This window comes from Cucumis melo, chromosome 5 (assembly GCF_025177605.1).
Source record: "Cucumis melo cultivar AY chromosome 5, USDA_Cmelo_AY_1.0, whole genome shotgun sequence".
Lineage (NCBI taxonomy): Eukaryota > Viridiplantae > Streptophyta > Magnoliopsida > Cucurbitales > Cucurbitaceae > Cucumis > Cucumis melo.
The window spans coordinates 23179338-23193187 of record NC_066861.1 but is presented as its reverse complement, the minus strand read 5'-3'; the positions used below and the strand labels follow the sequence as shown (position 1 = coordinate 23193187).

The following is a 13850-nucleotide window of genomic DNA, read 5'->3' as shown; positions in this document are numbered from 1 at the left end:
CAAAGAAGTTTGTCATTTCAATTACCCCTACTGCCTTCCTTTCCAAGATCTTTTTATTTTAATAAGTGGATTTTTCATTATAAATTATTAGTTCGGTTGTCTATGGTCGCCTTCTTAATTCCTTCCTTATGTTGTTCTCAATATGAGGTTTTTGTTAATTATTTCATTCTGTTTAACTAATTTTATATTATCCTTTATTCTTTTTTTTTTCTCCTTTGATTTTGGCATTTTGTTGTATTTTTAAGCAATATTCTCTTGTTATATTGTATTTAATATAATGATCTTGATTGTTTCGTTTATTGTAGGTGTGTCAAAAATAAAAATAAAAAAAAACTCGAAACTTATGACCATGAAGACTATATTTTTCTGGTATTGTCGACCACCAGTTATAGGTGGTGTTTGGAGCAAGTCTGCATTTGGCGTTTACACGCCATGTGCCATTGACTCACTTGTGCTCTCTATTTCTCACATGCTTCTTCTAGCTCTATGTATGTATAGAATTTGGCTCATCTTCTACAAATATAAATCACAAAGGTTTTGCTTCAAGTCTAACATCTTCAACTATTTCTTATCTTTTTTGGCTACTTACTTTGCCATTGAGCCTTTGTTTAAATTGATAGCCAAAATTCCAATCTTCAATTTAGATGCCCAACAACCTGGATTTGCCCCATTTGAGGTATACCTAATTTTCTTTTTCTTCTTATAATATTCTAATTTTTTTTCTTTTTTTTACTTCAATGAATAGGTTAAGATTTATTAGCTAAATTATTTTACACAGTTTGATGGAAAAAAGAAAAAACAAAGAATATGCTTCAAATATGAGAAAACGAAAGAGAAGACTTTCTGATTTTCTTTTTGATTGGGTTAATTAATAGAAACTTAAAAGGTTTTTGAGTTAGAATTCTGTCTTGATTGGTTTCTCCTTTTCTTTCTTTTTCTTTTTTTTTTTTTTTTTTGTTTTTTTGTTTTTTGTTTTTTCCTTTTCTTTTCTCTTCTTCTCTCTCTGGTTGGGTAGAGAATCAAATCTTTGACCTCAAGATTAACTATATAAGTTTTATGTCAGTCAAATATGTTCATATGGGTCGTTAAACATTCTACTAGCTTGATGGGTGAATTTTATGATACGGAATCGACCAATATTAATTAAGGCATTTCTTCTTTTTATTATCTCAGGTGGTTAACTCGATGATTCGAGCTCTTACATGGGGCTCCATGCTTGTAATGTTGGTTGTTGAAACCAAAGTTTACATATTTCAATTTCGATGGGCCATTAGGTTTGGGGTTGTTTACGTATTAGTGGCCAAGATTGTAATGCTCAATTTAATTCTTTCAGTCAGGGATATGTACAAGAGGTATTTTATTTTATTTTATCCTTTAACTTTTGATGGCATCGTCAGTAAATAACATATAAAATAAAATTAATATATTAATTAGAAATTGAATTGAAATGTTATATATATATGTACATATATATATACACATATATATATGTACATCTATAATACATATGTACATATATAGATGTATATATGTACATATATAATTTACATGTATATATGTACATATATACACACATATATGTATATCCTAGATAGATGTGAAAAATAAGTTTAATATTTGTAGACTCAACAAGATCATATATTCTATGTTTTTACATCATTGAAGTCTTATTCCAATCATGTTTGACCGTTAGTGTGTTTGTCTTTTGCAGATATATTCTATGTTTGTACATCATTGAAGTCTTCTTCCAGGCATGTTTGTCTTATATTACGCTCAAATTTAGGAAAAAAAAGAAAAAAAGCTTGAGTGTGGTATAGCCGATCAGGCAGCCCCCACATACAAATTTGACACATGGCTTTTAGAGTACATATTGTTAGATTTTATCTTGTTCCACCTCATTGCTAGCTAGCTCTTACAAAAGATTTTATTAATCGTGCAGGCTTTATTTGGTGTTCTCTTACTTGCATATTTTCCTAGCTTAGATGTTCTCAGTGATGAAGGTACAGATGTGATTACTAATAAACTTGTGGATACTTTAGAAAATGAAGAACTTGTCCAAGGAGAACATTTATGTCCCGAGCGACATGCAAACTTATATTCAAGTCAGTATCAATTTTACAACATCTTGTGATATTATTACCTTTAACGATACAGATCGATATTTTATGTTTTTTCCTTTTTGCACACCAAGACATGAAGACAACAGATAAACATTGTAGTACATATTAATATGCACATATTTACGAAGAATAAAAACTAGAAAAATAATGCAACTCGAATTGTACCTTTGAAAACAATAAATCTATAAAGATATAATAACAAAAATAGAAGAAATAAAAATGGAATTTTGAATATGGAACAAGTATGTGTTGTATTGAAATAATTGATGTATACAAACACGGTGAGTTTAATAAATGAAAAAAAATAGACTAAGGAAGTATTTGGGGCATTGAGTTGGTTGTTATAATTAATAAATATTGTAGCTTGTGAGTTTTAATATAATCCATGTTGGGAGTATAGGCTATTTTATCGTGCGGGCAGAAAATAGTAAAACTATGTAAGAAAGAGATAAATAGAGGACAAGTAGAAAAGAATAAACATTGTAACAAAAATTTGAATCGGTAAAACTACGTTTAATTGTAGGTTATAATAGTTGAAAATACCAATATATATATATAATTGGAGCTCAAATATAGAGTGGGTGATATATATTGACCCACTTAAAGTTTGTAATCCAAACACTTATCCTGTGGCAGATCATGTGATTAGCAGTTCGAGTCCGATAGTCTCCCTAATCAAAAGTGATGAATTTAATGTTTGTTCTTTTAATTGTGGCTACCATGACTTTACTAGAAATGACTTTCGCATGGATGAATCACATAATAAAGATAGGATACAAAAGACCTCTGACAGAGAAGGATGTATGGAAATTGGATACATGGGACCAAACTGAAACATTATTCAATTGGTGTGTTTACCTCTCTCTCTCAACATTATTATTTTTCTTTTTCTTTTTTTTTTTTTTTGTGGTTTTTTTGCAAATATTATTAAACCGGTAGCCCATCTATCTTAAACGATGTTTCTTTTTTTTTTTTTTTTTCAATATATATGAGATCTTCAACACTTGTTTTAATAATCATTTTTTTGTAGCTTTCAAAGAACTTGGGAGGAAGAATGTAAAAAGTCCAAACCATATCTTCTTAGAGCGTTACATAGTAGCTTTGGAGGAAGGTAAGTAGTAAGGGCGGTATCACTATCTACACATCATATGAACAATGTTTGGATAAACTATTAAAGGAATAATAGGTTGTTTGTTTTTCCTTTGAATTTTTGATTTGATTGCATCCCAAATATAAATATAATAACGTACTTATTAACTTCCATGCGTTCCTTTTAAAATTTAGAGGTATAGCCTTCACTATACATATTTCACGAACGTGCTGCTTTTCATATATATTTCATTACTAAATTCTCTTAGTTTTAGGATAAAATTAACCGCATACTCAAATCTACCTTGGTTAATTTTTAAAATTCTAACTCTTTATTATAATGTTTTTTTTTGTATTATATATACAATAATGTATCATTATATGCAATGAGTTTTTTTTTTTTTTTTGTATATATTATTTTTTGCAATATTTTTGTATGTAAATAGCTTTTTATAGTATATTTAACTACTTTTTAGTATGATATTATGTGGTTTTTTTTTGTGATAACCTTTTTTAATTATAAAGTTTCTTATCTTGTAACTTTTTTGAATATATATTGTGTTATATTCACCGTAGATTTTTTTAATTACATAATTTCCCATCTTGTAACCTTTTTTTAATATAGACTGTGTTATATTCGGTATATATAGACCCTCGAGCTTTTGATTGAGCGTCTTCCTTAGTCGTCTATTTGAAAATAAATTATTAATGAAAATATATTTATTTTAGATGTGATTCTATATTATTTTTCAATTTTTTTAAACCCTCGTAATTATGACAAGGGTTTATGAGACCGTTCAGCATGACATTTATGAAAAATCTTAGCATATTAGGCTATTTATGAAAAAGTAGTGAATTTAGACTAGACTGTTGTAACATTCATTCTCAGGGGTATGATAAATTTAGCAATAAAATGATCCTCCAAATTTAATCTAGCTAATTAATAGGGTTTCATCATCATAATTAAACAACTTCTTCTTTGAAATTTTAGCCGCTGGAAATCAATTATGCGTATAGAGTAAATGAATTATTGAATGTGTTTCTATAGTTTTATTTAGCATATATATACTACAAAATACCACTAGTTTTAATCTGTTACCTCATTCTTTATATCGTCTTTCATTAATTTTTTTCATACACTTTTCTAATTGTAGGTTTTGGTTTGGTGGCCTGTGGAAGGTAATACACAATCTTATCTCGCGATATATAAATAAATATCACATTTAGGAAAACAATTTTTGGGAATAACAAATACTTAAAGAAATATTTTGCTTTATATTTAGCGTTAATAATATATTTGTTATATTACTACTCCTATTTGACTAAGAAGTTGGTACTTGTAGACTGGCAGTGATGTTTCTCAATTTGTGGGACCTGTCCTTTTATGTAAACTTTTAGAGGTTGGTTAATTCCCATTTTTGTTTTTGTTTCTTTTCTCTCTTTTGAATGCTATCTTTTATATCATTAAAATTGATTTTGAATTATTAAAAAGGTTATTTCGAATGATTTTGAAATTAACAAAAATGATTTTTAACTATTTTAACGTCATTAAAAAAACATAGGTTAACTCTATTCCTAATATATTCACATATATACAAATATATATATATATATATATATATATATATATATATATATATATATATATATATATATATATATATATTTAAATAAATTTGTATATGCAGTGCATACAGCGTGGAGATCCACCTAGAATTGGTTACATTTATGCCTTCTCAATATTTGTAGGAGTGGTATGACCCAAATCCTTCTTTCTTATTTTAACCACATCCATGCATGTGAATCAATTTGTAGGTTGCCTTTTTCATTATATTCAGTTGTTTTAATTTATCACTCATGGTTTTTCTTGTTCAATCATAAACAAACTTTTTAATGATTAAACTTTTTAATGAATGATTTAAAAGGAAGTGGTATTTATATGAGACTACAACCTTTATAATTTGAAATGGAACTAATAGTTTTAAGAAGGTTTGTTAATTAAACAAATCCTAATATATGTGCCTTCAAACAGTTGCCAAAAGAGCTTGTTTTGAAGGCTTTGAAAACTCTAGCTTTGGGCATATACACATATACACATACACACATACATATGTATATAATTATATTAATAATATTATGTTTCTTTTTTGTTGCAGCTATTTGGAGTGTTATGTGAAGCACAATATCTTCATAATGTAATGCGTGTTGGTTTTCGATTGAGATCAGTCTTGGTAATTAATTTTTTTTCAATCATGCTTTATTTGATCTTTTAGTTAATTCAAATGCTTTGAATAGTTAATGTTTTTGTTTTCTTTGATTTAGTTTGATTGTAGTTTGAGCATTAGTCTGTTTTGATATACTTGTAGGTTGCGTCTATTTTTCGTAAATCAATGAGGTTAACCCATGAGGATAGCAACAAATTTGGTACAGGAAAGATAACCAACTTGATGACTTCCGATACTGCAGCACTTGAGGTACATTCCAATTTTTTAACTGAATTATAGTAATGCATTTTGCTTTAGTTACCTTAGGACAGGGTCATGCACATTATCCACTTTTCAAAATTTTCTGCACATTAATGCTTTCATAAAAGTAATTATGAGGAAAGTTTATGCTAAATCAAGTTATAAAGTCTAGAATTAATACGTTGGAATTAGAAAAGTTGATGCAGTGGTGCAGAGATTTTTAAGATAATTTATTTTTTGATAAATATAAAAAAGAGATAATCTCGGTAGTAAATCATTTTCATTTCTGTTAGTTTGAATCATGCACATGATATTGAAACAAGAGTTTGTGTAGTGAATGCTTTTGATGACAACAATAAATTATATTGTATATATGTGTGAGTTTTTCAATACTATTTTTCTATTATATTTGAACTTTTGTTTTTATCTTTTCTACTTTTATGTGAAGAGAATTGTTTGTGTAGAAACAACTTTTATTATCAAATTGTTTTTTCTTCGTGTTTCTTATTGAATAAATTTCTAACAAAACTAATGAGGGTAATTTTACGTACATCCAGAATATAACCAAGTCACTTCACGAATTATGGTCATCTATATTTCGTATAATAGTTGCAATGGTTCTCATATACCGCCAATTGGGGGTTTCATCACTTCTTGGTGCATCATTGCTTATTCTTTTGTTTCCCATCCAGGTATATGTGTATAACAATAATATTCTTTATCAATAATATTCATTATATAAGGACGTTTGGGATGCTTAGTTTGTTATTACAATCTATGGGTTATAATAGTCTGACTATTTTAGTATGAGTAGAAAATAATGAAAGGAGAAATAAAAAAGAATGAGTAGGAAATATTAAACATGAAAAACAAATAGTAAACATGGTAGCAAAGAGGGATTTGAAATAGGTAAGGTTGTAGTTAATTTGTTTTTTTTTTTTACAACAATTGGTGGGTGAAGAATAAAATCTCGTACCTATAGAATGGAGTGTCATATTAGACTGCTGAGCTAAGCTAACACTACAAGAATTTTGGGCTCTGTTGATAGTTTTTTCTAGCAACAAAAAAAATGTACGGACAATTCTCTTGTTCGTACATTGCAACCGCTCTTTAGATTTGAAATAGGTAACGTTTTAGTTAATTAGTTTTTTTATTTGTACAACAATTGGAGGGTAAAGGATCAAGCGTCGTACCTATAGGATGGAAGGTCATGTCAGTTACAGCTAAGCTCGTTGCAGTTAAATGGTAGGTTATAATAGTTAAGTTTTGGTCAGCAGCATTTATTATTGCTTGGCTTCCAACATTAAACTAAATCCAAACGTAATAGTTAAAATTTTATTATGTGTTTTTATTTACAGAAACTCGTGACCAATAGATTGCGGAAACAATCCAAAGAGCAGTTGCAATGTACAGACAAGAGAATTGGTCTTATCAATGAGATTTTAGCTGCAATGGAGACAGTGAAGTACGCAATAAGGAATAATATATATTTAGTCTTTTATAATTTAAAATAAAATTTGTTGATAATTTATTTGTCATTTATAAACGGATTAGATATTATGTTTGGGAGAGTAGTTTTCAATCCAAAGTACAAAGCATTCGAAAGTTGGAATTGTCATGGTTTCAGAAAGCAGCATTTCTCAAATCGGTAAGTTATATATACATTTATACTAGTTCTTGTAACGTTATTTTTTTTTTTTTTTATGTTTATCGTCACATTGTGATTTTAAAAGGAAAATTAAACTTTGTTGTTAATTAGGTAGCTCTACATTTATATTTATTCAATATAATGTTCTAGAGTATATTGTTAGGAGTATAACAAAATTAATGGTACAAGTTGTCATTATATAGTTCATATACATATATAAAAAACATTTTTTAACGATGATCTCACATTTACAAAATATTTCTGTTGGAATTTTAATGATAATTTAATTGGTTTTGCAGATCAATAGTTTCATAGTTCATATCATTCCTTGTTTGGTGGTTGTGACTTCCTTTGGATTATTCACAGTTTTTGAAGGAAACTTGACTCCATCTAGAGCATATACATCCCTTTCACTGCTTTCAGTACTCATATTTTCTTTATGCATGTTTTTCGGTGCAATACCTCAGGTTCTATTACCTTCCTTAATTTAATGTCAAGCTTTTTTTTTTTCCTTTTTCCTTTGTAATACTTTAAGTCCTCTTATTATATTATATACTTGATCTTTGATCAGACTATGCCATTATTTTGGTTTTATTTCTATTATATACATGCCACTTAAAAATAGATGATGGCGTTGGATTGAGTACACAGGTGGTAAATGCGGTTGTATCGTTAAAGCGTGTGGAGGAGTTAGTTGTAGCTAAAGAGAGAATTGTACTTCCAAATCCACCATTAAATCCAGACCTTCCATCCATCTTAATAAAGAATGGAAACTTTGCTTGGGATATAAATCATGTAAGGTATCCTTTGGAGTTGAAATTGGTTAGTGAAAAAAGAAATAACATGATTTATTATAATAATAACGTTGATCACTTAATTAATTTAAGCAGAGTGAGAGGTTCACGTTGTCAAACATTAATTTGGAGATACCAATGGGTAGCTTAGTGGGAGTTGTTGGAAGTACAGGGGAAGGAAAGACATCACTACTATCAGCCATGCTTGGAGAACTTCCACCAGTACCTAGGGATGCGGATGCAAATGCTTCTGTTTTTATTCAAGGAGATGTTGCTTATGTTCCACAAGTTTCATGGATTTTTAATGCAACAGTAAGTATGAATATTATACAATAATTGATTACTAGCTTCTTCACTATTACTTTACTTTAATTGCATTGCTTATGCATTTTTAATTAATTTGTAGGTGCGTGAGAATATTTTATTTGGTTCTCCATTTGATTCTGCCAAATATGAAAAGACAATCGATATAACTGCATTACACCTTGACATTGACTTACTACCAGTAAGTTGTTTTCCATATTATTTATTTTTGAACAATACCTAGTTTTAATATATATACACATATTATCTATGTGACTATGATAGGAAATTAATTATTTATTTTGTTGTTAGGGTGGTGATCTTACTGAAATTGGAGAAAGAGGAGTGAATATCAGCGGTGGTCAAAAACAAAGAGTTTCATTGGCAAGGGCAGTCTACTCCAATTCTGATGTATACATTTTTGATGATCCTTTTAGTGCTCTTGATGCTCATGTCGCTACTCAGGTATCCATAGCTAGCTAATACACCATACTAATATCACTAACTAGGATCCTTACAGAAACTTAATTAAGGTAAAAAGATGGAAATTACACATTGCTTTGCTTTGAAGTTTCCTTCCCTCATTTAAATCAAGGGTTTATATTTGGATTACTGTATGTATATATCGCGTACCTATTCTTTCATGTATTCCTCCTCTGTTTTTGGAGAGAAATTTTTAGTGTAATTTTGGATTTTCTTGTACTATATCATCAATAGATGCCCAATTGTGACCAGGTTTTTGAAAAATGCATTAACGGAGAATTAAGAGGGAAGACTAGAGTTGTTGTGACCAACCAACTACACTTTCTACCTCAATTTGACAAAATTATCCTCCTTCATGAAGGCATGGTGAAGGAGGAAGGAACGTATGAAGAACTAAAAGAAAACGGGAAGTTGTTCCAAACGCTAATGAAAAATGCAGGAGTATCAAAAGAAAGTGATGAAGTTTGGGAAGACGGAGAAACCAATGGTACTAAAAAATCATCATCAGGACTTCCACTTGCTAATAACGAGATCGAAAATGATTCTGTAGATGCTACTACATCACAATACCTTACTAGGCAACAAAACACTACTCTGATCATGCAAGAAGAACGAGAAACGGGCCTACTTGGTTGGAATATTGTACTTAGGTACATTTTTCCTTCTAAATCACCAATTACATATTATCCGGTTTTAATTTGTGTATATACGATCATTAATTTATTGCCGTCTCTAATTCCTTTTCTTTTGATTCCTTTCAGATACATGAAGGCATTAGGAGGTGTTTGGGTTGTTATTATACTCCTCGTGTATTTGGTTTTGTCAATCACTCTTACAATTCTTGAGAACCTATGGTTGAAGAAATGGACTGGCCAACGTAGCTTAGGACGAACTCAAACTTTATACAACAACGCCATATATGCCGTCTTGTTATTTAGTCTGGTACGTGTATAATCGAATCGATTAATATTTTTATGAGACACTTAATTATTACTCATTAAAAAGTATTACTCGTTGCAATTTTTTTTATTTATTTGTTTTCTTCATTTCCCACACAAAAGCTGACTCAATCCTACATACCTTTTCACTTTCTAATTTATATCATATGTAAGCTTAAACAACTTTTGTTATCAGGTATTGTTGAGACTACTATATTCTATATGGTTCATCACGTCGAGCCTACATGCAGCTAGAACGTTGCACGACCAAATGCTTTTGTCTACTATAAAAGCTCCAATGTTGTTCTTCAACATCAATCCTCTTGGGAGGATCGTCAATCGATTTTCGAAGGATATAGGGGAGATTGATAGAATCATTCCACAACGTCTCCATGTGCTTTTGGAGCAAATTTCATCTATCCTTTGTACTTTCATCTTGATTGGAATTTTGAGCACTCTATCGTTGTGTGCAATCTTTCCTCTTATCTTATGCTTTTATGTAGTCTATTTATACTACCAGGTAACCAACATGCATTTTCTATTTTATTATTATTCTTACAAGTAAATTAAATAACTAGTTAATTATTGTATAATACATCATTGTTGAGTTTTGACAAAATATTTGAAGTGTAATTCTCCTAAATCGAAAAAATTCAAGAAAGTGATGAGCTCTAAGTACTTTAGAAGAAGCACATGACTTTTGTTTTCAAATTGTTTTTTGTGTCGATTCTCTATTAATTGTTTACACTTTTTTGCTTATATTTATGTGTCAATTTCACAAACCGTTAATTTAAACCTATTTTTTTTATTGTTTTTTTATGTAGAGGACATCTCGCGAAGTACGACGACTAGACTCGATAAGTAGATCTCCTGTTTATGCACAATTTACTGAAGCTCTAAATGGGGTATCAACCATTCGTGCATACAAAGCTTATGATAGGATTGTTGAAACCAATGGAAAATCTATGGACAACAACATTAGATTTAGCCTTGCGATGATAAGTGGAAACCAATGGCTAGCCATTCGCTTACAAACTGTGGGAGCTCTAATGATTTGGCTTACAACAACTTTTGCAGTGATGAGGAATAGCAAAGAAAAAAACCAACAAGCATTTGCAACCACCATGGGACTTCTAATTACAAATGTTTTAACTATTACTTCTTTGTTGACAGATGTACTCACACTTGGAAGTATGGTTGAAAATAGTTTAAACTCGGTCGAGCGCGTTGGGAGGTATATAGATTTAGCTTCGGAAGCACCATCAATTATCGAGAGCAATCGACCGCCCTCGGGATGGCCTTCGTTTGGAGTTATAAAATTTGATAGTGTTGTTTTACGCTATAGACCCGAACTCCCACCCGTCTTGCATGGGATCTCTTTTAGTGTTCTTTCTAAGGAAAAGGTTGGAATAGTTGGACGGACTGGGGCTGGAAAATCAAGCATACTTAATGCTTTATTTCGTATTGTTGAACTAGATACAGGAAGAATATTCATTGATGGTTTGGACATTGCAAAATTTGGATTGTGGGATTTGAGAAAAGTTGTTGGGATTATACCACAGTCACCTGTTCTTTTTTCAGGTAAAGGATGTGATCATATTTAATCATCTTGGTTTCTTAGGTCCCGTTTGGGTAAGCCTGATTGGTTTTTGTAAATTTAGTTTTTTTAACACCTCTTTCACCCTGGTGTTTCTGGCTTAGATACGTTCTTTTTACTGATGTTTTAAAATATTAGCACAAGTATTCAAAATTAAAATAAATAGGTAGTTTTTAAAAGTTTGCTTTTGTTTTTAGAACTTTAGTTAAGAATAATTCAATTATTGTACTTAAGAAAGATAAAGGTCATAGTAAAAAATGAAGAGAAAATAGTCTTAGTTTTTAAAAACCAAAAACATAAGAAAGATAAAGAGTTAACAAATTGGGTTATAGTTACAGCGTATTCTTCCGTTTTTCTCATTGTATTGTTTTGTTTTATGTAGGAAGTGTTAGGTTTAATCTAGATCCATTCCAAGAACACGCTGACTTTGATCTTTGGGAAGTTCTTGAGAGGACACATTTAATGGATGTCATAAGGAGGAATACGTTGGGCTTGGATGCTGAGGTATGTTTCATTTCGATCGACTTTTGTGAGAAATAGTTTATGTGTGGAATTTGATAGTAGTTTAAGTCATATGATTCTTTATTTAAATTCTTTGTTCAATTTGATAGTCTTTTTTAGAAGATTTCCTTAGACTTTGGTTTGTTTTGTAATATGTGAAATTGATTTGCTGGAAACTTTGCTCCATTTTTTTGGATTCTTTGTATTGATTTCTTAATATTATGATATATGCATGCAACTTTGTAACTAAAAATATTAGAGCTGAGTTATAATTAATCTGGTTGAGAGGCTATTTCTTCCCCATTTTCTGCTCTCAAACTGTTGTATTGAATTAATGAATTGTTTGTAGCTCGGCCTTTGATAGCATTGTTGTTCGTAATCTTGCTAAGTGAAACACACTTCGGTCTTGTCAAATATATTTGAATAACTTCTTTAGATATTTATCAAGATTACAACTACCGTTCTTTAGGTTTAGACACTTTTAAATTAGAAACAAATTAAAAGAAAGTGTGCATACAAAATAAAATACGCATCCCTTATACCTGAAGTGATTGTGCACGACACCCAAGTTTTGCTGGCATGTTTTTGTTTAACACTCCGACACTTGTTGGAACACATATCAAACACTTGGTCTTTTTGTCAACAAAAAATACCTTCTCATTAATATAATAATAAATAGAAATATAAATACACAAAGGATACAAACTTCAAAGGAAAGAGAATAAGGAAAAAACACAAACAAACAAAATACAACCAAATAGATCATATTAGATTGGATGGACACGTTTTAGAACACAATAGAAGTTAGACAAAAATTATATAAAGTCAATATAGGTCCAATATAATGTTTATCCGACACATATTAATATACTAGTTAAGTATATTAAACAAACTCATTTTGTAGAGTTAGCATAGGATGGACACTTTTTAGAACACAATATAATGTTTATAACAAACTCATTTAGTATATTAAACATATTCATTTTGAAATGCTTGTATAAATATGATATATACTTTTAATAAATGTGTTCTTGGTATGGCGCCATATTCTAAAATATTTATTAAGAAAACGATCTGCATGTATCACACCATGTTCGTATCGGCCCATATCCATCTCTATTCAGAATTATATATGTTAAACTTATTTAAGTTTTTATAGGTTTTAGAGGGTGGACAGAATTTTAGTGTTGGGCAAAGGCAACTATTAAGCCTTGCTAGAGCACTTCTTCGACGATCAAAAATACTTGTTCTTGATGAAGCAACTGCGGCGGTTGATGTACAAACTGATGCCTTAATTCAGAAAAGTATTAAGGAAGAGTTTAAATCTTGTACAATGCTCACTATTGCACATAGATTAAATACCATCATAGACTGTGATCGAATTCTTCTACTTGAGTTTGGACAGGTAAAGGATGTTTTTTTTTTTTTTACTTTCAATAATCATTCAAACGATCCACTTAATTACTCTTATTAATATTCTAGTTTTTTTCAACATGAGCTTAACTCAATTGGTATTTGTATGTACCACTTATTTTAATACCTGTTTAAAATTATAGATTCTAGTTTTGTTTGAGTTGTATTATATCTTTTTGTATCTTTGTACTACAAAAAAGCATTAGTTTCTTATTCTTTGCGTTTTTACATAATAGGTGTTGGAGTACGACACTCCAGAACAACTTTTATCGAATCAAGAAAGTGGTTTTTCAAAGATTGTTCAAAGTACAGGAGTTACCAATGCCCAATACTTGCACAAATTAGTATTTGAAGGTCAAGACAACATAGAAACAAGCAAGGAAATGTGAACATATATCATATATAATAATGTAATTAAATTCTTCTTAATTAGAATCGAATTATTGTATTGTGAACAAATATCATATATATTAATGTAATTAAATTCTTCTTAATTAGA

At 29.9% G+C, this 13850-nt stretch overlaps 1 protein-coding gene across 1 annotated transcript; it reads left to right on the top strand.

The window, feature by feature from the left end:
* The first annotated feature begins 343 nt into the window (after positions 1–343).
* Positions 344–13850, top strand: LOC127149313 (ABC transporter C family member 2-like). The gene is made up of 26 exons (XM_051084489.1): positions 344–676; positions 1174–1352; positions 1712–1751; positions 1940–2102; positions 2854–2968; positions 3151–3231; positions 4364–4388; positions 4553–4609; positions 4898–4963; positions 5366–5440; positions 5576–5683; positions 6232–6366; positions 7033–7139; positions 7229–7322; positions 7622–7789; positions 7974–8122; positions 8221–8428; positions 8523–8621; positions 8732–8884; positions 9155–9552; positions 9664–9844; positions 10037–10360; positions 10665–11421; positions 11820–11941; positions 13098–13343; positions 13588–13850. The coding sequence occupies exons 1-26, from the start codon at positions 344–346 to the stop codon at positions 13738–13740; spliced, it is 4536 nt and encodes a 1511-aa protein (XP_050940446.1). The 3' UTR covers positions 13741–13850.

What these genes read in the sequence shown, in the direction of transcription:
- LOC127149313 (XM_051084489.1), top strand. Translation starts at nt 344, where the DNA reads ATGACCATGAAGACTATATTTTTCTGGTATTGTCGACCACCAGTTATA. An exon ending in ATGCTCATGTCGCTACTCAG is followed by an intron (nt 8,885 to 9,154) that starts GTATCCATAGCT and finishes AATTGTGACCAG; the next exon opens with GTTTTTGAAAAATGCATTAA. An exon ending in TTCTACTTGAGTTTGGACAG is followed by an intron (nt 13,344 to 13,587) that starts GTAAAGGATGTT and finishes TTTACATAATAG; the next exon opens with GTGTTGGAGTACGACACTCC.